The 22,947-nt window shown below is 46.0% G+C and overlaps 1 protein-coding gene across 1 annotated transcript in view; it reads left to right on the top strand.

The window, feature by feature from the left end:
• myt1la (myelin transcription factor 1-like, a) overlaps window positions 1–22,947 on the top strand; it is a 51,819-nt gene that overhangs the window by 17,996 nt on the left and 10,876 nt on the right. The window contains 8 exon segments of the mRNA XM_046291992.1: window positions 8,513–9,054; window positions 10,859–12,016; window positions 14,034–14,168; window positions 14,827–14,917; window positions 17,916–18,026; window positions 18,354–18,580; window positions 19,688–19,935; window positions 22,089–22,322. Coding sequence (XP_046147948.1) covers window positions 8,513–9,054; window positions 10,859–12,016; window positions 14,034–14,168; window positions 14,827–14,917; window positions 17,916–18,026; window positions 18,354–18,580; window positions 19,688–19,935; window positions 22,089–22,322 — 2,746 coding nt within the window.

The following is a 22,947-nucleotide window of genomic DNA, read 5'->3' as shown; positions in this document are numbered from 1 at the left end:
AGTCTTTAGGTGGCTTTTGGCAAACTCCAAGTGGGCTGTCATGTGCCTTTTACTGAGGAGTGGCTTCCGTCTGGCCCCTCTACCACAAAGGCTTGTTTGATAGAGTGCTCCAGAGATGGTTGTACTTCAGGAAGGCTCTCCAATCTCCACAGAGGAACTCTAGAGCTCTGCCAGAGTGACCATCGGGTTCTTGATCACCTCCCTGACCAAGGCCCTTCTCCCCTGATTGCTCAGTTTGGCCGGGCAGCCAGCTCTAGGAAGAGGTACCAAAACATGTCTGCAGCATTGAAGGTCCCCAAGAACACAGTGGCCTCCATCATTCTTAAATGAATGAACAAACTTCATTCATTTAAGAATGATGGAGGCCACTGTGTTTCTTGGGGACCTTCAATGCTGCAGACATGTTTTGGTACCCTTCCCCGGATCTGTGCCTCGACACAATCCTGTCTCGGAGCACTACGAACAATTCCTTCGACCTCTTGGCTTGGTTTTTGCTCTGACATGAACTGTCAGACCTTATATAGACAAGTGTGTGCTATTTCAAATCTTGTCCAATCAGTTGAATTTACCACAGTTGGACTCCGATCAAGTTGTGGAAACATTTCAAGGATAATCAATGGAAACAGGATGCACCTGAGCTTCATTTCTAGTCTCATAGCAAAGGGTCTGAATACTTATGTAAATAATGTATTTCTGTTTTCTTTTTTTAAATACATTTGCAAACATTTCTAAAAACCTGTTTTCACTTTGTCATTATGGGGTGTAAGGCAAGAATAAGGCATGTAACAAAATGTGGAAACAGTCAATGGGTCTGAATACTTTCCGAAGGCACTGTAATGTGATTCACTTGAAACCAGGCAGCCTATAGTGTGAAAGCTGTGGAGGAAGAGGTAAAGCCGTGGAGGGGGACGGCTGTGTCTGGGTGTAGTAATGAGAATCACTGTCGCCCACACCACCCACACATGTACATGCATGCTTGCACTCACTCACGTTCCCGCACACACTGGGAAGACGATGCTAGCTATTTAAGAGTCTGGCGCCATTAGAGCAACCTCAAACAGGGTCTACTGTTTGTCTGCTACAGCCCTGCTCTGTGAGGTAAGACATGAGACAGAGAGAGAGAGAGAGAGAGAGAGAGAGAGAGAGAGAGAGAGAGAGAGAGAGAGAGAGAGAGAGAGAGAGAGAGAGAGAGAGAGAGAGAGAGAGAGAGAGAGAGAGAGAGAGAGAGAGAAAGAGAGGGAGAGACAGAGAGGAGGGTGGAATAAGGAAGGATAGAGATTGAGATTGAGAGAGAGAGAGAGAGAGAGAGAGAGAGAGAGAGAGAGAGAGAGAGAGAGAGAGAGAGAGAGAGAGGAGGGTGGAATAAGGAAGGATAGAGATTGAGATTGAGAGAGAGAGAGAGGGCAACAAAAACAGTGGGAGAGAAATAGAGAAGTAGGCCGGCTAAGGCATCACACATGCCTACATTTCCACTGATCATATCAGATGTGTGCAGTTGAGGTTCTAAAGTACTTTCTCCTATGTGACAGTGTGTGGCTCAGATGTCTGACAAGCCATTGGTATGCTGGGTAACTACCCTGGTCTCAGAGGGTTTGGATCCAGTTCTGCATCACAGGACTGAGTGTCATTTCTGGTTCACTGCAGCAAGTCACTGCACTGACTAGTCACATGTGTTCTGATTCGATTCCCAAAATGGGGAAGCAGGGAAGATGGTGTGGAACCAACCAACGGGACATGAAGGGAAGAGATGGCTTCTGCCTGTTAAATATTAAGGATTAATCCTTCACCTTAGCTCTGGTTGGCTCTCCTCCCTACAGTCTTGCACAATAGGACAGGTTCGAGAGAGAGAGCGAGAGAGAGAGAGAGAGAGAGAGAGAGAGAGAGAGAGAGAGAGAGAGAGAGAGAGAGAGAGAGAGAGAGAGAGAGAGAGAGAGAGAGAGAGAGAGAGAGAGAGAGAGAGAGAGAGAGAGAGAGAAAGCGAGAGGGAAAGAGAAAGAGAAAGAGAAAGCAAGAGAGAAAGCGAGAGGGAGAGAAAGATTGAGCGAGAGAGAGGGAGAGAGAGAGAGAGAGAGAGAGAGAGAGAGAGAGAGAAAGCGAGAGGGAGAGAAAGATTGAGCGAGAGAGAGAGAGAGAGAGCAACAAAGACAGTGAGAGAGAAATAGAGAAATGGGGCGGTTGAAACGCCTACATTTCCACTGATAACATCAGAACTGCAGTAGTTGATGTGTTACATTTATATTAATTATAAAGAAAAAAGTGTAAATCACTCTGAATAAGAGTTTCTGCTAAATGACTCAAATGTAAAAATGTAACAAACAAATCTGTGCATACATGAATCTAGAACTAATCACAGGCTACACATCTAATCAAGGTGTAAATTAAAGCCTGTTTTTGTGCTATATGTTGACATCGGCACATACAATATTCTCTCTGTTAAATATTTCTGATTTGGCGTGTTACCGTTTTATTACATGTCTTTTCCAATACCCATCAATTCTGAGAACATAATGTCTGATTATTTGGTCTAAAAGTGAAATACTTCCTTCGTAAATCCGTTGGTTGGTAGTGAGCTGATGGGGTCTATGGGGGCGGCAGGGTAGCCTAGTGGTTAGAGCGTTGGACTAGTAACCGGAAGGTTGTGAGTTCAAACACCCGAGCTGACAAGGTACAAATCTGTCGTTCTGCCCCTGAACAGGCAGTTAACCCACTGTTCCCAGGCCGTCATTGAAAATAAGAATGTGTTCTTAACTGACTTGCCTGGTTAAATAAAGGTAAAACTAAAAAAAATGGTGAGCAGCTTTTGTGCGGGTGGGATTGCCATGTCTAGAGCTGGCGCTCAGTAATTGCCTAGGCTTTATGCAGATGAGGTTGAGTGCAATCTCTCTCTCCCTCTCCCTCCCTCCATCCCTCACCCTCTCTCACAAACTGGCTCTCTCTCTCTCACAACCCACCTCACTCCCACTCTCTCTATGTCTGTCTCTCTGTCTCTATTTCTCTCCCACTCTCTCTATCTGTTTTAATTTATTTTGCCAGGCCATCATTGTAAATAAGAATTTGTTCTCAATTGACTCGCCTGGATAAATATCTCTCTCTCCCTTTTTCTATCTCACTCTCCACCTCCCTCCCTCTTACCCCGGTTGATGCATGACTCATATGGACTGAGCCTGCGAGTGGTATAATTCTGGTCCTGACAGGTAGCACTCACTAAAACGCTGGGTAGGGAGCCAAGAGCTGGTAGCAGGCGAGGTGAGGCGGGGGCATAGTGCTGCAGAATGGCCTCTCAATGTGGAAAGTGAGGACAGCCTGCCTAGGCATTGAGACAGAGTCACTCCACACACCTAGCATTTGCGTTGCCTTTTGTGAGAGCTACTTGCAACAGGCTTTTATTTCATCCAAGCTGTTGTCTTTTCTCACTTGGCGATCGCGGCCGGGTGTACGTTGAGTTGTGTTCCTCCAATTAAAATAAACGGTGTGTAATTACATTTTTTGTTGTTTTTATTTTTGTTAATACCGTGGAAACAGGCGTCCAATCCTGAAACCAATCACGTTTAATTCTGAGTGATGATAACATATTTTCATATATTCGGGAATATAACGATATATGGTCTATATTTGGCATCTAGGTTTCTTACTTATGAGTTGCACATATTAGGATATGGGGAGGGGAATGCCATAGTATTACGATAGACATCACTGTAGTATTTACTGTATTGTTTTTGTGGACTGTAGTATACTGTAGTATTTACTGTAGTATTCTTCAGTATACTAAAACATTCTCTAGTAAGTAGATGGGCCTTGAAGAATCATAGTCTTGTTTCGCTAACCAACAGATGGGCCTTGAACTGTGTGGGAGATTCATGTCATTTTGTCCTCAACTCAACAAGTTTCAGGTTGTATTCGTCGCAGTTCGAGGACACACATGGTAAACACTGTCCAACAAAATGCCTACTTGCAAGTTCCATCTCAACAACGCAACAACAATAAGAACGTATGAACATTTTAGCATCAGTATAATACAGAAAGGCACAATTTATAGTCCAATATTTACATGTTTTGTGGAAGTGGGGATTGGGAGGCAAGTCTTTTTTTGTTACACAGTATGTTAATCTAAGGGTCTGAGGGGATTGTTTGTAGTCTATTTCTGTTTACGGATTTATCCATGACTGTTTTCAACTGTGAATCTCATCCAGGGGTCCTTTTATGATTTATGGACTTGTGTGCTTCTTTTTCTGTGAAGCACTATACTGTCTCTTCACACAACACTATGACATGAGGTTCTCGTCCATCCTCCTCAATCTCCTCTGCTGCTACGATGACAAAGATAACATTTATACTGGTTGCCTGTATGTGTCTGTGTTTGTGTTTGTGTGTGTGTGTGTGTGTGTGTGTGTGTGTGTGTGTGTGTGTGTGTGTGTGTGTGTGTGTGTGTGTGTGTGTGTGTGTGTGTGTGTGTGTGTGTGTGTGTGTGTGTGTGTGTGTGTGTGTGTGTGCGTGCGTGCGTGCGTGCGTGCGTGCGTGCGTGCGTGCGTGCGTGTGCGTGTGCGTGTGTGTGTGCGTGTGTGTCTATGTGGGTATGAGGACTTTTTTGCATCAGTGATGGGTGTTGTAGGTTGGCTGATGACATTGGTCTGATGGATGTTCTTGTTCAGACACATCAGAGGACCTGAGCTGAGGAGGACTCATTCTGACCAAAGATGTCTATTATATTGACAAGATATTTGACTGGCCAACCATTACGAAACTTCTATTCGATCAAAGAAGCTTCATAGAGCACATTAACGATGACATTTTTGATCACCAAATTTGACACTATCATTTACCTCCATACATAAATTCTTCACTTTGTGGTCTTATTTTTGTGGACAGATTTTGGGCGGAGTAAACCCTCTTGCTTCATCTCTTCCTCTCTGTCCTGACTCAAGTACTTCCTGGATCTATTATTCTTAGCCACACCATTGCAGCATGGAAAATGTAGACAATGCTGATTGGACATGTATTCAAGGCATTTATCTGCTTCTTATCTGTCATATATTAAAAATAGTAAACAAACAGCTAATATAAAACACATATTCAAATGAAATACTCCAATAGACCAATCAAGCACGGTTGTCAGATACTCTTATTGCTGACATTCCATAACATTCATTATTTGTCTTCAGGAATTGTAAGTCAATCCCTGCAGCCTGTTGGTTGTTGTCTGTCCGTGTTAGATAGCCAGAGAATCTCCATCACAGCGTTCTACAGACATATATTGTGTGTTGCCTATGCAGTGGGGAGGAACTGAGGGCACCTGCACTGCAGTGTGACATCCAGAGCCCTCCAGAATGCAGAATACCAGCTCTGCTTTTGTTATGCTTTTGGGGAGGGAGAAAGGGTGAGAGGGAGGGGAAGAAGAGGAGAGAGGGCGATGTCTGTCAGCCTCAGAATCACTGCTTTCTCTCCCTCTCCCTCTCTCTCCTTCTCTCTCTCTCTCCCGCGCTGTCAGTCTGCTCGGATGGCAAATTCCACTCCTGAGGGGGAGATCACCATGGTGACAGCGCTGTGCCACACATGCCTGTGGATGCGGCTGCAGTATAGGGCACAGAGAGCAGGGCGCTCCTATGGCAACTCATATACAACGAGAGCCGCACGCCGCTCTCGCCCACACACCCCTGTGGTGCCATGAGCCATTATGGCAATGTGCAGCTAGTGAACAGTGTTTATGATGGGTTGGAAAATGCCGGAACATGCCTTTGGTAACCCAACCAATTAAAGGAGACAGGTAACGTTGCAACAATTCAGAAATTCAGTTGAGACTATAAACCTGTACAGCACCAATCCCATAGGAATTTTTGAAATTGTTAGCTAAAAAAGAGATTTCTGTATTTCCTACTTTGACGGAGCTCGATTTGATATGCCTCGATAGAGGCTACTGATGACAGAAGCTCCAGAAAAGGTTCAGGTTCTAAAAGGCTCTAACTTGATGATTTTCTTCAGGCATCAGAGGACTAAACCAGAGGATTTGTTCTACAGGAGATTTCTCTGAGGAAAATCATTATTATCTCCCCAGCACTGAAAGCCTTATAGACATCTCTTATCCCTCCCTCCCTCCCTCCCTCCTCCCTCCCCCTCCCTCCCTCCCTCCCTCCCTCCCTCCCTCCCTCCCTCCCTCCCTCCCTCCCTCCCTCCCTCCCTCCCTCCCTCCCTCCCTCCCTCCCTCCCTCCCTCCCTCCCTCCCTCCCTCCCTCCCTCCACATAATTACAGCACAATCCCTCTCCAACATGTCTGCAGTGTTCCCTTATTCAAATGTGGCTTAATTACCTGTGGAATTTTAATTGGTGTGGCCTGCCTGTGGGAGACGTTGAGGTGTCCAAGGTCATACTGAGCCGAACACACACACGCACACACATGCACGCACAAGTACGCTTGCAAGCAAACACACACACACACACATACACACCCGTGCACACACACACACACACACACACACACACACACACACACACACACACACACACACACACACACACACACACACACACACACACACACACACACACACACACACACACACACACACGCACACACGTGCACACACACACGTGCACACACACCCGTGCACATACACACACACACACACACACACACACACACACACACACACACACACACACACACACACACACACACACACACACACACACACACACACACACACACACACACACACACACACACACTGAGACAGCTGCCAGTCTGCACCCACAAGCTGTTTGCCTAACAGATATAAGATAAATAATATTGGTTAACCCAGAACTAAAGTCTTGCGAAATTGGTCAGATGCTCGATTCAGTTCTGGGTCCATACGTGTTAATTGAAGAGATGGAACGAGGATCGGAACCAGAACAAAGAGCTCCACCCTCTCTCTTTGCAAGTTACAGACAGGTCTATGGACCAAATGTCCCCTCCTCTTTCCCAAATTTCGAAAGATGCTAACACCTGTAAAATAGTGATTTCTCCAAGGCACTGGAACTAATGCTGTTGGTAATCTCACGCATCCCGTTGTACCGTGACAGATCCAAGGTGCCATTTATGTTTCCATGTTATGTCCACAAGAGATGATAGGATAAAAGGGAAAGAGGAAGAGAGGGATCATGCGAGGGGAAGACACCAGGGCAAAAAATAAATGTCAGACGAATGCAAATGAAAAGGGATCCCTCTCTGACCACAGCCTGTGCTCTCCCCGCACATCTTTGGCACCTTCTTTTTGTTCTTACTCTCTAGTCTGTACAGCTGAGTGGACAATGAGAAACGGATCCACCAGTTGGACGTGTGATACGTTGTGTGTGTGCGTGGGGCGTTTGTATGTGTGTACCCTAACCGTTGTGTACCATTCAAAATGGAGCAGATATGGAGAGGCCCATTAGCTGGGAATGCGTTGTTGTTGTGCCCGATTGCCGGTGGTCCTTCAGTCGGACCGAGACTGACGATTTGCACACATTAGGGCAGGCTAGGCCGGATCCGTTGGCTGAGTGAGAGGGCGGATAAACGGCGGTAAAAGAGAGTCGAAATGTGGGCCATTTCACAGCCCGATGACTCCTAACCAAGCATGTGAGCTGCATGCACGACTGTGAGGAAAATATACAGGACGGATGGGCCTCTACACAGTATGACCGGTGTTCATAGTCAAGTTATGTTATGTTTTGATGCGCATACAGTAGAAACACATTGGACAATGTATGATTGTTTGACTTGAAATTCTCTATAAAAGAGACAATGACAATACATTTGAAATCTCACTATGTCTGACCGGAGTTTCAGGTCCAGCTTTTCTCGCCTGGGATCCACACTGAACACCGCTCTGTTTTTACTGTTGTTTCACTTCAACAATAATGAAACATAGGATATTGAGTGTGGATTCCAGGTACACTACATCGAGTCTACATTTTCACACAAAGAACTGTGGCATATCATCACTGTCTATTCTAGTCTCATTGATAAAGAACACAAACCTACTCTCCCTTCCTCAATACAAATAAGCCCTTTCATATGGAAATAGAGTAATTGATTCCCCAAAACCCACATTAAAACCTTGTATAATTGCAACCGCTGTTTTGGAGCAATTAAAGGGGAATTTCTCAACAGCTAATGATTATTATGGGATTTGTGTAATTGAGGGCTGGTTGAATAAGCTTTTGGTTTGGAGTCTTCGAAACTAAGTCTTCTGGCTTTCCGCAATGCAGTGGCTTTTGGGAATTTAAGTGAAGTAGAGCGTGCATGTTCCCAAAATCACGGTATGTAAAATAGGTTTGGAAATATGTATTTCTGTTCTTGTTTAGTTGATATTATGCAATGATTGACCTCATCACAATGCTATTGCATTGTAATATGAAATAGAAATCATGTAATTTACCTTGATTGCCAGATTGCCAATATACTGCATCACGCTATCTAGATATCTCTACATTTGTAGGTATCTATATATCTCTAGATATAGAACAAATCTCTATTCCTCTCATGTCTTTTGTATAGTGTCTATGGCTGCCCCCTGGCCAAGAAGAGGAAGACCCAGGAGAAACAGCCTCTGGAGCCTTCCCCCAAGAGGAGGCCCTACTTAACCCCTACCGATCCAGAGGTGAACCCTGCTGCCATCTTCCCCTCCTATGAGCCTGAACCCATGGATGAGGGAGAGGAGAAGGAGCAGGGGGAGGTAGACGGGGAGATTCAGGAGGAAGGAGAAGAGGAGGAAGAGGAGGAGGGGGAAGAGGTAGAAGAGATAGAGGAGGAAGGATTTTCTGAGGATAACGGGGAGCTAGGTGAGGAAGAGGAGGAAGGAGAAGAGGCAGATGAGGAGGAGGAGGAGGAGGAGGTGGAGATGGAGGTAGTAGGGCCAGTGGAGGTGGAACAGGTGGAGGAAGGGATAGAGGAAGATGAGGAAGCAGATGATGGGGATGATGAAGAGCAAGAGGAAGGGGAGGAGGAAGAGGAACAGGAGGATGAGGGTGACGAAGATGAACATGAGGAGGAAGAAGAGGAGGAGGAGGAAGACGAGGTCCAGAGTCACCATGAGCCAGGTGAGTCCATATTTCCAATGTTCTGTTTTCTGGGGAAATAAGAGGGGGTAATAGTGTGGGGTGGAGCTGGGAGTTATTTGCCACACGAATAAGCTGCCACTAGAAATGAGATCCCTGAGTCTAGGATATACTTCTTATCAACGCGGTGCACCTTTGATGTGGCCAGTGAAAGCCATACCCAATCATGGCGAGATGGAGGCATAATATCCCAGAGAGAATTGAGTTGTTGAAATGGGACTGTCAGGGTGGAGGGAGAGAGGCATGATGGTCAATCTGGGAACATGTGGCCAATAGGGTCCTCGGGAGGAGAGGGGGGTGTAGTAAGAGGTCCTCTACCTTCAGTGAACCAGATGCGCCTGCTCTCCCTCCATCAGCCCTCTCCCTCGCTCTCGCTCCCTCTGCGTGTCCTCAATCGTTTCTGACAGTGCCTTCAAGAGCAATGGAGAGAGGAGCTCTCTGAGTTATTTAACTCCCCTTCCCCCCCTCCCCCCCCCCCCTCCGTCTCAGCGGACGTGTCACATGTGCTCAGTCTCTCCCCCCCCCCCTTCCTCCCATGGAAATGGCTTCTCTCGAGGATATTTTGGGCTCCTGAATCAGAACACCTCATATACGTCTCTCTCATTCCCTCCCACTGTTTCATTTTCCGCTGTCCCTAAAACCAACACTGAAACGTATTAGGTGAGGTGTTACATGGTTCTCAGACGCTCTGGATTATATGTTTTGTGAAGAATGGAAGAATTAGAAAGCATTTGGTTCATTAGTATATACTTTGGATTTATTTGAGGGATTTTTTCGGGGGGGGGGGGGGGCTCTAAAGTATAAAAAAAATATTTCGCTATATGACCTGCGGTTTTAGTTTGGGAACACCAGTCCCTCCCCAAATTCTCTCTCTCTCCCTCTCTCTCTCTCTCTCTCTCTCTCTATATATATATATATATATATTATGATAAGGCTACTATTGTTTCCTGGGCGCAGTTTCGTTAGCGTCATACGGGCACATTTTCTACAGCGAAAACGGTTTGTTTCTAGTCCAAACCGTTCAAAAGATCTGACCCATATTACTGACGCAATGTTTTTTTCTTCGGGGGGCCCCGCATTTTACCCTCATAAACCATGTCGCGAGCGTTCAAAAACTATCTGCGGGTTGTTAACCATTTGTTTTACACCTTGTTCAGTCATGTTTGTTTCTTTTCGAACCCTGTCTACAACATCAAACTATAAAAGGGGCAATCAGTAGTTGAAACAATAACAAAGGTTCCTCCCTGACACTGTTTCAGTAAAAAGCTGAGGGATGGGGTTGGTGTAATTGTAACCACTCTCAAATGCGGCGCTAAGGATGCAGGGGCTGAACACCCATGATATCAAAATGATTAGTTTTAACCACGTTTTAAGACACCACCGTGTTTGTTTACATTTACTTTGTTTACATTCATTGGAGTAAAACACGGTTATATTTTGGATTCTGATGGTGTACAGCAGTTGAACTAAGCTCATGAGGCATTTTCTAAGTTATATTAAGACATAAGTCCAAAAACGGACGTCGCAACTGCAGATTGTCCCTTAAAGCTCTCTAACATAATCAATTCAATGTGATCATTAATATCCAAACCAATATACATTAATACATTGAGGCCATTTAAGGGCTTATAGTAGTCAGCAAACATCACATAACTGGCATAAATGTTTTTGAAAAATGTTGAATATTATACTAATATCCCAAAGAATTAAACTATGACGGGCTAGTTCTTCATCTACCCAACTATAGTAAGGGCTGAAAGGTCTATCCTTCCTTTCCTGACCACAGAGAACCGGCACAAAAATGGCGGACAATCAAAGCATCACCCTACGGGACAGAAGGACAACATCAACAACAGTGCCCCGGGCCCTAACGTCGGCCCTAATGGTGAAGAGTATGAAAACTATGATGAGCTGGTGGCCAAGTCCCTTCTCAACCTGGGGAAGATCGCAGAGGACGCCGCCTACCAGGCCATGACCGAGTCAGAGATGAACAGCAACTCCTCCAACAGTGCCGGCGAGGACGATGATGATGATGATGATGATGATGATGATGATGATGAAGAGGGCAACGAGCGCGGCGGGGGCAGGAAGGGCAAGCTGAGCGTGGATCTGGACAGCGACGTGGTCAGGGAGACGGTGGATTCGCTCAAGCTGTTGGCGCAGGGCCACGGCGCTATGCTCCCCGACGATGGCTACCCAGAAGGCACCGGTTTGGAGGATGGCAGGCATCCCAATGGGCGACCCCACCACCATGGCGTCAGGGGTCAGGCTGAGGAGAGCGAGGAGGAGGTGTGCCTCAGCAGTCTGGAGTGTCTGAGGAACCAGTGCTTCGACCTGGCCCGCAAGCTGAGCGAGACGTCGCCTTCTGACCGTCTTGGACACCCCGGCCTGCAACACCACCAGGCCCATCAGAACCACCACCCTAACCAGTCCCACCACCACCTGCAGCATCAAACCGGCCACCACCACCACCAGGCTCAGCATCAGCCTCCGGCTCAGGCCCACCACCTGCCCAGGTACGAGAGCTGCCAGGAGGGCCAGCAGCCAGACGAGCGTGGGTCCCTGGAGCGCAGCTACTCGGACATGGTCAACCTGATGAAGCTGGAAGAACAGCTGAGCCCGGCCTCCAGGGGGGGCTACTCGGCCAGCTGCCACCAGGACGGGGACGAGGACACCACGTCGGTGGCCTCAGACCGCTCGGACGAGGCCTTCGACATGACCAAAGGCAACCTGTCCCTGCTGGAGAAGGCCATCGCCATGGAGTCAGAGCGAGCCAAGGTCATGAGGGATCGCATGGCCTCGGAGGGACATCATATGGTGGCCCGAAGGGACAATCATCATCACCACCACCACGGCGAGCACAGCCCCAGACAGAGCAGCGGGGCGGAGGAGCGCAAGTCCAGAATGCACCACGATGGGTCAAAGAGAGCATACTACCCTAAAGGTAACCACTCCCTGAAAATCTCAACACACCCATTCACGACATGTCAGCTAGTATCCTCACCCTGTTGTGTACAGTATTGATGATCCACACAGTGCTAACTGCATTTCAGTCAAACTGGACCGCCTCTGTATGTAATTAACACTCAAAGGCTAACAGGCCCTGGCCTACTGATAGTGTTTCAACAGGCACCAACAGGCCCCGCAGTAACAGACTTGCGTAACATCAAGCAGTATAACTGACGTCTTATTTCGCTCATGAATCTAATAACATTGGACGTTTGCTTGACCCCTGCCCAGTAGTTCAGCTCCTCGCTGGGAGTAGACGGACACATTTCCCCTGGCTGGTCTCAACGCTGCATATCGCAGTGGCAGCAGCAGCATCGACTGCAAGCTTATGTTGTTAAATAGGCCGGCATGCTAACATCAGAGGCTTGGCTTGTCAGGCATGAGTAATGGCAATCTGCAAGGCCCGTTAAGGACAGCAAATCTCATCTGCGGGATTCCATCCACGGCCTATTTCTTTTAAATCCACTCTGATACACACCCCCACCGCCTGTGGGAGTGAGTCGTCCCGTCTCTGTGTGTGCATTTATTAACCCATAAGAAAGCTTCAAAGCAGATCAGTGGGGAGCGTTTCAGACAGGGTCATTACGCTAGCATCAGGGGGGTGGCGGTGGCACATGGCGTTCATGATTGTTGGATTGTGCTGCTGTGTTCTGAGTGACATTCCAATGGACACAAAGGACGTTGATCTAAAAGTGAAATACCGCAGATACTGGTCTGCTCTGGTTGAAACAAAGGGGACATTTTAGTAGTTGAAATCCAAAGCCATTTGAAGTCATTTCTCTAGATAATTCTGCCCGTTGTTCTAAGTCTCCAACAACACGTCTTGCCATCAGTAGCCACAGATCGTTGAATGGCACGATTCAAATCATGCCAGCACGACTATTAATAAGGGCCACCCATCGTCGGTTATCACAGATATGTACTGTAATAGTATGTAATTATCTTCCATTAGCACAGGAAGCGAGTGGGGGGAATTCTCAAGGAATAGGATTAGTATGCATAATTTCAGTCTCGAGAACATATAGCTGGCTATATATACTATGTGTATAAGGTTCTGGTAGGACCCTACAGATCTGTCGACATGCTATTTGTTTTTTCCAAAGGCCATAATAACATTCTAAAAATCTATCCTCAATGAATCATTTTAAATTCAAAGTCTTCATCATCAAAGGAAGGGACTATGGCCTTTTTTCTAATATTTGCCATGGGGTCGGGACTACTGATTAGTATTTCAGAATAAAAAACATTTTGGGACAATGCTCATACACACAGTCTGTGCTCAACGTGGTTGGGTTTGAGCCGTGTCCTTGGGGGCACCATTGACGATTGGTGGAGATGGGGGCGATAGTGAGCTCCAGATATACACATGGGAGAACTGCTGATAAGCCAGTTTCACACATGCTTAGTCATTCTGCGTTATCGCCATAGCGAGTGTACATTTTTTATGAAATATGAAATTGCATTTCTGGGGTGTTGGGATTGAACAATTGCACCAGTTTTCCTATGTGAGAGTGTGTGTGGGGGGGGGGGCTTGCCATTACATGTTAAAAAGGTGAGAGTAGTCTGCACTCTTAGAAAAAAAGGTTTTCAAAGGGTTCTTCGGCTGTCTTCCAGGTAGAACCCTTTTTGGTTCCTGGTTGAACCAGTTTGGGTTCCTCTGTGAAAACCCAAAGGGGTTATACCTGGAACCAAAAAGGGTTATTTAAAGGGTTGCCCTATGGGGACAGCCAAAGAACCCTTTTAGGTTCTAGATAGCAACTTTTTTCTAAGTGTTTGCTTCTTACCACCTCCTAACTACTAGGGCCAATTTGGCGGGATAATACTGTTAAAAACCCATATGAATTTATGACACTCTAAATGCAGTAGATTAAACAACAGTGTAATGGGACATGCAATTCTCACCTAGATAGTGAGATGACTTTGTAAACCCCCAATATTGTTCTTCTTGGTAGATTCTGCAAGGGGGGACAAGAAGGAGAGTAAGTGTCCGACCCCGGGCTGCGATGGGACAGGCCACGTCACGGGTCTCTACCCCCACCACAGGAGCCTGTCAGGCTGCCCCCACAAGGACAGGGTGCCACCAGAGAGTAAGTCCCATTGAAAACGTCTTACGTCCTGCTTGGGGAGACTGGATTGAGCATTGCCCTCCCACCGCCTGCATTTCTCAGCTGGATCTCATTTTCTGTTGAGTTTCTGGGTAACTCCTTTCCAGCAGTTTGCCCTTCAATGGTTCTTGTGTTGGGTTGACACACGAGGTCGTCTTCCGATCAGCATGGGGCTGCACTCACTCTCTTTTGCTTTCACCCTGCTTGATCACTGTTCATGCCTGCATGCAAAGTAATGTCTCCTCCATAGACCAGATACCTAATGGCATATGCACATCCCTTTGTGAGACTGCTTATGTTGACCCGACGTACCTCGAACTCTGCTTCAGTAAAGGACATAACGTACCATGTAACATTGGTTAGTACAGCTAACGTCTGCCTAGATACCGCTTTCAATCCCACCTGATTGGTCTATCAAGATTCTGCCGAATGACTAACAACATGCCCGACTACCTCTGAATGCTGCTTGATTGAATCCATTCTTCTTTTTTTTTGCTGCCTGCAATGAGCATCAACGTTACATTTTAACAGTGCATGCCACTGTCTCTGCTCACTACCTAATAATAGTTGAACAATAACCACTGACTCTGGGTGCTCCTAACCCCTTTGCTGTCTCTCACCTCTCCCTATCTGTCCTAAGTTCTTGCAATGTATGAAAATGTTCTAAAGTGCCCTACTCCTGGCTGCTCGGGGCGTGGCCATGTCAATAGCAACAGGAACTCCCACCGCAGGTGAGTGGCCCGGCAACTAGGCAGAGCATGCACTGGGAGAGACAATAAGAAATAAAATAGTGGAGTCAATGTATAGTCTGATAGAACATAATAATAAAAATGGTGAAAGAAAGGGTTCAAAACGGGTATATGTGGGGGTGCCTTAGGAGTCTGCCACGAGGTACGGTGTGTCTCAGGGTGAGGATTCTATTGTCAGCAGGTACAGTGCCTTACCTGAATTCACACCCATTGACTTTTACACATTTTGTTGTGTTACAGCCTGAATTGAGACTTTGTGTCACTGATCTAGACATAATACCCCCATAATGTCAAAGTGTTTTTTTTTTACTAATCAATTAGAAATTAAAAGCCTAAATAAGTACAGGAGTAGAAATTGTCACATAATAAGTTGCATGGACTCACTCTGTGTGCAATAATAGTGGTTTTTGAATGACTACCCCATCTCTGAAACACACACATAAAATGTTCTGTAAGATCCCTCAGTCGAGAAGTGAATTTGAAGTATTTTTTATTCTGTACAGGCTTCCTTCTTTTCTCTCTGTCAATTAGGTTGGTATTGTGGCGTAACAAGAATGTTGTTGATCCATCCTCAGTTTTCTCCTATCACAGTCATTAAACTAACTGTAACTGTTTTAATGTGACCATTGGCCTCATGGTGAAATGACTAAGCGGTTTCCTTCCTCTCCGGCAACTGAGTTAGGAAGCATGCCTGTATCTTTGTAGTGGCTGGGTATATTGATCCAAAATGTAATTAATTCACTGCTCGACTGAGTGACCTTACAGATAATTGTACGTGTGTGGTTTTTTCATTTGTTATTCATTTGTAAACATTTCAAAAAACATAATTCCACTTTGACATTATGGGATATCGTGTGTAGGCCAGTGACATTTTTTATATTTTTTTATTCAGTCTGTAGCACCACAAAACATGGAAAAAGGGGTGTGAATACATTCTAAAGGCACTGTACATTCTGTAGGTACGCAGACAAAATCACACACAAGGCATACATTATGAATACACAATGCACACACACACACACACACACACAAGCACGCACACAAACACACACCTCCCTCTCCACCCGCAGTTGCTGTAGGCCATGTTATATAGAACACATCTTGTGGGACTGGCACACACACACACTGTGTAGTCATTAGTAGGATTGGGGAGCAGTGCATAACAAAATGGAGAAAAAAAATGGAGATGTATAGCTTTTGTGTCTCTCGTTTCTCTCCTCCTCGCTGTTGTCATGGAAACTATGATACTGACAGCAGTCCTTCTGTCAGGTTGTCACATGGTCCTCACATATTTCTCTAACACTTTGAAATGTGCGCGTCTGTGTGCGTGTGTGCGTGGGTGCGTGTGTGCGTGTGTGCGTGTGTGCGTGTGTGCGTGTGTGCGTGCGTGAGTGCGTGTGTGTGTGTGTGTGTGTGTGTGTGTGTGTGTGTGTGTGTGTGTGTGTGTGTGTGTGTGTGTGTGTGTGTGTGTGTGTGTGTGTGTGTGTGTGTGTGTGTGTGTGTGTGTGTGTGTGTGTGTGTGTGTGTGTGTGTGTGTGTGTGTGTGTGTGTGTGTGTGTGTATTACGGGGCTGGCCGTATAACATTTTTATTTCACTCATGGATATGAAATGATTAGGAGAGGCCCCCGGCACCACATTTGTCTCACACACAAAAGCAGCGACGGTTTGTTTGTTAGAACGACTGATTTGTATGTGTATGAACAGCCTGGTCTCATAAACTAGACGTAACATAGTACACATAAATCAAATCAAATTAGTATGATATGTTACATTTGGTATGGTTACATAAGACAGAAGGTTATTTAAGGCAAAAACTACAGTAGGATGGTTGGTCGTGCCGGATGGGTGGGCGTATAACGCAAATGTCTAGCAACCCAAAGGTTGCGTGTTCAATTCTGATCACAGATAACTTTAGCATTGTAGCTAATTAGCTACTTTGCAATTACTTACTACTTTTTCGCTAGTTTGCAACTACTTAGCATGTTAGCTAACCCTTTCCCTAACCCTAACCCTAACCTTTACCCGTTAACCTAACTCCTAACCTTAACCCTAACCTTAACCTTAACCCTAACTTTAACCCCTAACCTTTAGCCAGCTAACATTAGCACCTAGCTAATGTTAGCATTAGCCACATAGCTAACAAATTGGAATTCGTAACCTATTAAATGTTTAGCAAATTCGTAACATAATGGACAAATTGCAATTCTTAACATATTGTACCAATTGGAATCCATAACATATCATTCAAAAGGGATGATAGACATCCACTAATTAATACATACCATTCAAAACTTAACATATCATACTAGTTGGAGTGTCCCAGATTTACATTTGCTATGTTAAGTCTACCACTGAGTCCAGGTTCATTTGAAAAAATACTCTCATATACTGTAAGAAGTGCAAATGTGAGGGAGAAAGGGGAATAAAACGAGGAGATAATAGAGGATGAGGAAGCAAGAGGGGGAGAGGTGATAGGGGAAGATATGAGGCTGTACAGTAGCTGGCATTGTGGTGAATTAGTTCTCCCCACTGTGCCTATCCAGAATGCCTGAAAAGACTGAGGTATATAGCTAAGCTCAGCAGCCCCTCTTGCCCAGGCAGCCAATAACATGTATCTGCAAAGCTCCGGCTTTGCAATTAAGAACTAGGCCATAGAAAATACATAATTCATACGTGGGGCCCCATCGTATAGCAGGACATTTGTAATTCTGTTTAAATCAAAGCCAAATTTAGCTGATTGACTGATTGTGTGTGTGTGTGTGTGTGTGTGTGTGTGTGTGTGTGTGTGTGTGTGTGTGTGTGTGTGTGTGTGTGTGTGTGTGTGTGTGTGTGTGTGTGTGTGTGTGTGTGTGTGTGTGTGTGTGTGTGTGTGTGTGTGTGTGTGTGTGTGTTTGCTTGCGTACGTACATGCATTCGTGTGCATGTGTGTGTGTGCTCTGGCCAATTAGGCCTCACTCTGTTTTGTGAATGCTGTTACAGTCTCTCGGGGTGCCCCATCGCTGCTGCAGAGAAGATGGTTAAAGTCCAGGAGAAGCACATCCCATGTGACGGGGGCCCCAAGTCCAACCAGGCTTCAGACCGTGTGCTGAGGTACTCACTCACACCCTCATCACATGACCACCACTCCCCCAGCCTTCCCGCTCATCCCAGTGCATTCCTGGTAGCCGTGAACCTCTGACCTGCATCAATCTCTCATACCTCATATAGACATAGAAAGGGAGAACATACGGTAACATCATGTACATTGTACATACAATAGACAGGACATAGCCGACCGTAGTAGCTCTCATGAATTTGCTCTTACAAATTAAGTCCCCCTAGTGGTTCAGTGAGGACATACACCATGCAGTCAAACAGTCAGACCGCTCTCACCGCGTGTACACAAACACGGCCCCCCTGTCCATGGTTATCTTCCAGGCCAATGTGCTTTGTGAAACAGCTGGAGATCCCACAGTACGGTTACAAAAATAACGTCTCCACCAGCACGCCGCGCTCCAACCTGGCCAAGGAGCTGGAGAAGTACTCCAAGACCAGCTTCGACTACGGCCAAGGCTACGACAGCCAGCAACACATCTACGGTGGGGGGAAGAGAGGCCTGGTCCCCAAGCCCCAAGGACGGGACTTCTCGTCTAAGGGATATGACGGTAGGGAATGACTGCCTATGCACTCTCACGCATGCACACACACACACACACACACACACACACACACACACACACACACACACACACACACACACACACACACACACACACACACACACACACACACACACACACACACACACACACACACACACACACACACACACACACACACACACACAAATGCAAGCACGCATGTTGGCACACGCATGCAGGCGCGCACACACACATGCACAAACACAGACAGGAACACAAGCATTACTCCCAGGTTCTAGCTCACTGCTAAGACAAGGGGGTAAATGTGTTGAATAACTCTATGCAACACATATACAATGCAAAGAAACGATTGAAATGTGTATTTGTCAAACCCAATTTTTGGAGGCTATATTTCATTTCCATCAATTTGATACTGCATGGCATAGTTCATATCAGATGGAACAACTCCAATCCAGATTGGAGATAAATATAGAACACCGCCCATTTCCTTGGCCCTGATGCATTTCAAGCTGCTGGATGCAAGGTTTTTCTCTCCCTGTAGCGTGGAGATGCTTTTAGGGCAGGTTTCTGGTTCCCCCCGGCTCGCTCACACACTCTGCTGCCTACAAACCCTTACTGTGAAGCCCGTATTCACTTGTCACACCGCTCCCATCCCTCTCGCTCGCTTGCGCTCTCTCTCTCCCTCCTAGCACTCTCCTCGCGCTCTCCATCTCTGTCTCCCTCGCCTCGTTCTCCAACCAAGAGCACAATCATTTGCTCTGACACAGCATTCACCGTGGAGCAAACCATCCACTGGAAGACTTCTCTGTAGGTGTTAGAAATGATCTATCTACCTATCTTTCTATCTATATCTATATATACAGAATGTGTATATATATATATATTCTTTACATTTTTCTATATTTCATGTCTCTGAATTGTTTTTAATTGGCGGGGCCAAAATCTGGCCTTCGGCATCATTGTGTGTGACTTTATCTATGTACTGTATGTGTGTGTGGGTGTGTGTGTGCATGGATGATGTCCTGTCCCTGATGGCTGCACTGTATGTGTATACCGTATGTGTGTCTATATGTCTGTGTATGATCTGTATGGTGTGCTCCCTCCCTGCAGCCAAGCGCTACTGTAAGAGCCCAGCCAGCAGCACGACGAGCAGCTACGCTCCCAGCAGCAGCAGTCTGAGCTGCGGAGGGGGAGGGGGCGGCAGCAGCGCCAGCAGCACCTGCAGCAAAAGCAGCTTCGACTACACACACGACATGGAGGCTGCCCACATGGCCGCCACGGCCATCCTCAACCTGTCCACGCGCTGCAGGGAGATGCCCCACGGCCTGGGAGGCAAGCCCCAGGATCTCCTCTCCCAGGTAGGGAGGACTACGCCCCAGACTCATGCTCATACTCACCCGGCAGGCTCCAGCTCCGCCTCTGGGGCGTTGCGTAGCTCTCTCTTGCTTTTTCTCTCTCTCTCTCTCTCTCTCTCTCTCTCTCTCTCTCTCTCTCTCTCTCTCTCTCTCTCTCTCTCTCTCTCTCTCTCTCTCTCTCTCTGTCCAACATCCCTTCTCTCTTTATCTCGCTCTCTCTTTCTCTGAGCCTCTCTTCCCTTCTCTCACTGTCTTTCTCCTATCTTTCTCCTTTTCAGTCTATTTATTTCTCCTATCTTTCTCCCTTTCAGTCTATTTATTTCTCCTATCTTTCTGCCTTTCAGTCTATTTATTTCTCCTATCTTTCTGCCTTTCAGTCTATTTATTTATCCAATCTTTCTGCCTTTCAGTCGATTTATTTATCCAATCTTTCTGCCTTTCAGTCGATTTATTTTCCCCTATCTTTCTGCCTTTCAGTCTATTTATTTCCCCTATCTTTCTCTTTCTCCCTATCTTTCCTGCTTTCTTTATTGCTCTTTCAATCTATCAGACCACATTTGCATTGTATCTCTGACAAAATAGAGGATATTATATCTTCCTTACTGCCACCCTGAGTCAATTCTAGTGAAAAGTGGGCCCTTGTCTGATTCAGTCAACAATGAGTCAGAGGCCTCCTCCACAAGGTTAGGTGTCAGAGGCTTTTCTATGCCATATCATTTAGGCTTTGCAGCTTTGCTTATTACAGAATAACGCAGTCTGGCCTGGCGTCCTGTGATTCTGTGCGGCACATTCATTACATTATGGGGTACAGCCTGCGCTAAAGAGCAACCAATTTGGCAAAATATGCTGTTTGACCAGGAGTTTTAATTTGGGATTACCCTGCAAAAAAAAAAGATCATAAATATATACAGTATATATTTTTTTTACATTTACAAATCATGTCGTGGGCCATTCTAAAACTACTTGTGGGCCGGCATTTGTTTTACACCTTGTTCAATCATGTTTGTTACCTCATTATATAGCTAGCTGACAACCTGGTAACTTTACCAGTATATGCAAACATTTGGGGACACAGAAAGAAAGGAAAAGGGATAGCTTCTTGAGGAGATCAATGGTCATAGCAATGAATACATGTCAGATATCTTGCATGTCATTATCACAAACTTGACATTCTTAAAGAGACAGTGCACAATATTCAATGCAATGCATCTCAATAGGAAAATAGTGCTTTTACACAATGTAGAGACCTAATACTCCACGAATGACTTTTTAATTTCAATGACAAGTATTTGTATCAACGTTTTTGCTTTCTTTATATCAACAAATGTATTTACATGGTTACATTTGTTTTTAAATTCTAGTGCACAACATGTGCTTTAGAAGTAACTAGAATTCACATAGGCTATATCTCAGTAGATACAATAAAACCATATTTTCTGGTGCTCCTAAATTTGATGTTATGCTACCAATGGTGCACTGGTGCTACCAATATATTTTTTAAATTTAGAGCCCCGGTGCAGGGCAAGCACAGCCATGAGAGGAGTATAGTATCTAACACTGTGAGACAAAGAGATGCATTGGGCGCGGTGGACTGGAGCCCTTGGCTTTTTAAGACAGCCTGGAATGGATCAATGAGCATTTCAGTTGCCACTCTCTCTCTCTCTCTCTCTCTCTCTCTCTCTCTCTCTCTCTTGCTCTCACACTCCCTCTCTCGGTCTCTTTCTAGTAATCATGCCCCCTGTGCAGAGGCAAGAGAGAGTGACCTCTCTGCGAGGACATGGTCTTGCTCTGGCGCAGTCTGTCTCTGTGTGCACCATCGTCGTCATCATCATCATCATCATCATCATCATCAGAGCGCCGTGGGGATATTCCCTGTGTTGTACATTAATCTCCTCTCCACCACAGTGCGGGCTGCAGAGTGGGCCAAAGAGGAGGAGTAATTATTCTCTCCCTCGCTTTCTCTCTCTGCTTCTCTCCCTCTATCAACCCTCTCCATTCTCTCTCTCATTCTCTCTCTCTCCTCTTTACCTCCTACAATCTCCTTATCGGGCTCCTCCTTCTCTCTTCTCCTTCTCATCTTTCTTTCATTCTATTTACCTCCCTCTCCCCCCTTCTCTCTTCATCCCTCCCTCCCTCCATCTCGCTCTCTCTGACAGAGTCCTGATGGGGACGTGGATGACAACAGTACCCTGGACCTGAGTGTGAGCCGTGGGCAACCTGGGGGTCCTGAGGGGAGTGGCACGGTGCTGACGCCCCTGCAGCCCATGTCCCCCCAGCGGCAGGCCCTGCTCAACAGCAGCCGCTGCTACCAGATGAGTGAGGCCGACTGCTGGGACCTGCCCGTGGACTACACCAAGATCAAGCGCATCACTGACGACGATCACAAAGAGGTATGGGGAAGGGCCGCAGCATTATGGGTAATGTAGTTATGGGGTAATGTGTTTTTTTTGTGTTAATTTTTTAAATCTATTGAACAGAATAGTCCTCTATTATACTCCAATGGTCTCTTGCAGTGGAGGCACAATTCAAAGGTGGCTTATCCAGAAAATATTTTACTCTCTGCGAGTGTTCAATATTCCTTAATGAGCCATAGACCGGCAGCACACAGGTAATGGTGATTTGATTTGGGGGGTATCCAGTATCCACTGATAGTCTTTCACTGACATCTAGTTGATGCTACCGGTACTGCATTGACTCCAGGAGTGAATCTCAATTGTTTTCCTTGATACCTCACATCCTCCCTCATCGTCTCCTTCCCAAAGCACATTGGAGCAGAAGATCTGAGGTTCCTCCCCTCTGAGAAGGTGGAAAGGAAAGAGGAGAAGTGGAATCAAGGAAATACATTTGAGATTCACCCAATGACTGCTTGACGCACACAATTGTGGCTTCATGGTTTGTGAGATACGTTAAGGCTCAGCATCATTATATAGTGGGTGTCTGATAGATCATCTTTACACGTTGTACTTCAATCTCTGATATTACACAAAGCAACCCATGCAGTAAATTGATACACTT

The sequence above is a fragment of the Oncorhynchus gorbuscha genome, linkage group LG12, assembly GCF_021184085.1.
Source record: "Oncorhynchus gorbuscha isolate QuinsamMale2020 ecotype Even-year linkage group LG12, OgorEven_v1.0, whole genome shotgun sequence".
In the NCBI taxonomy this organism is placed as follows: Eukaryota; Metazoa; Chordata; class Actinopteri; order Salmoniformes; family Salmonidae; genus Oncorhynchus; species Oncorhynchus gorbuscha.
The sequence above is the reverse complement of the archived record's forward strand: the minus strand, read 5'-3'. Positions and strand labels throughout refer to the sequence as shown.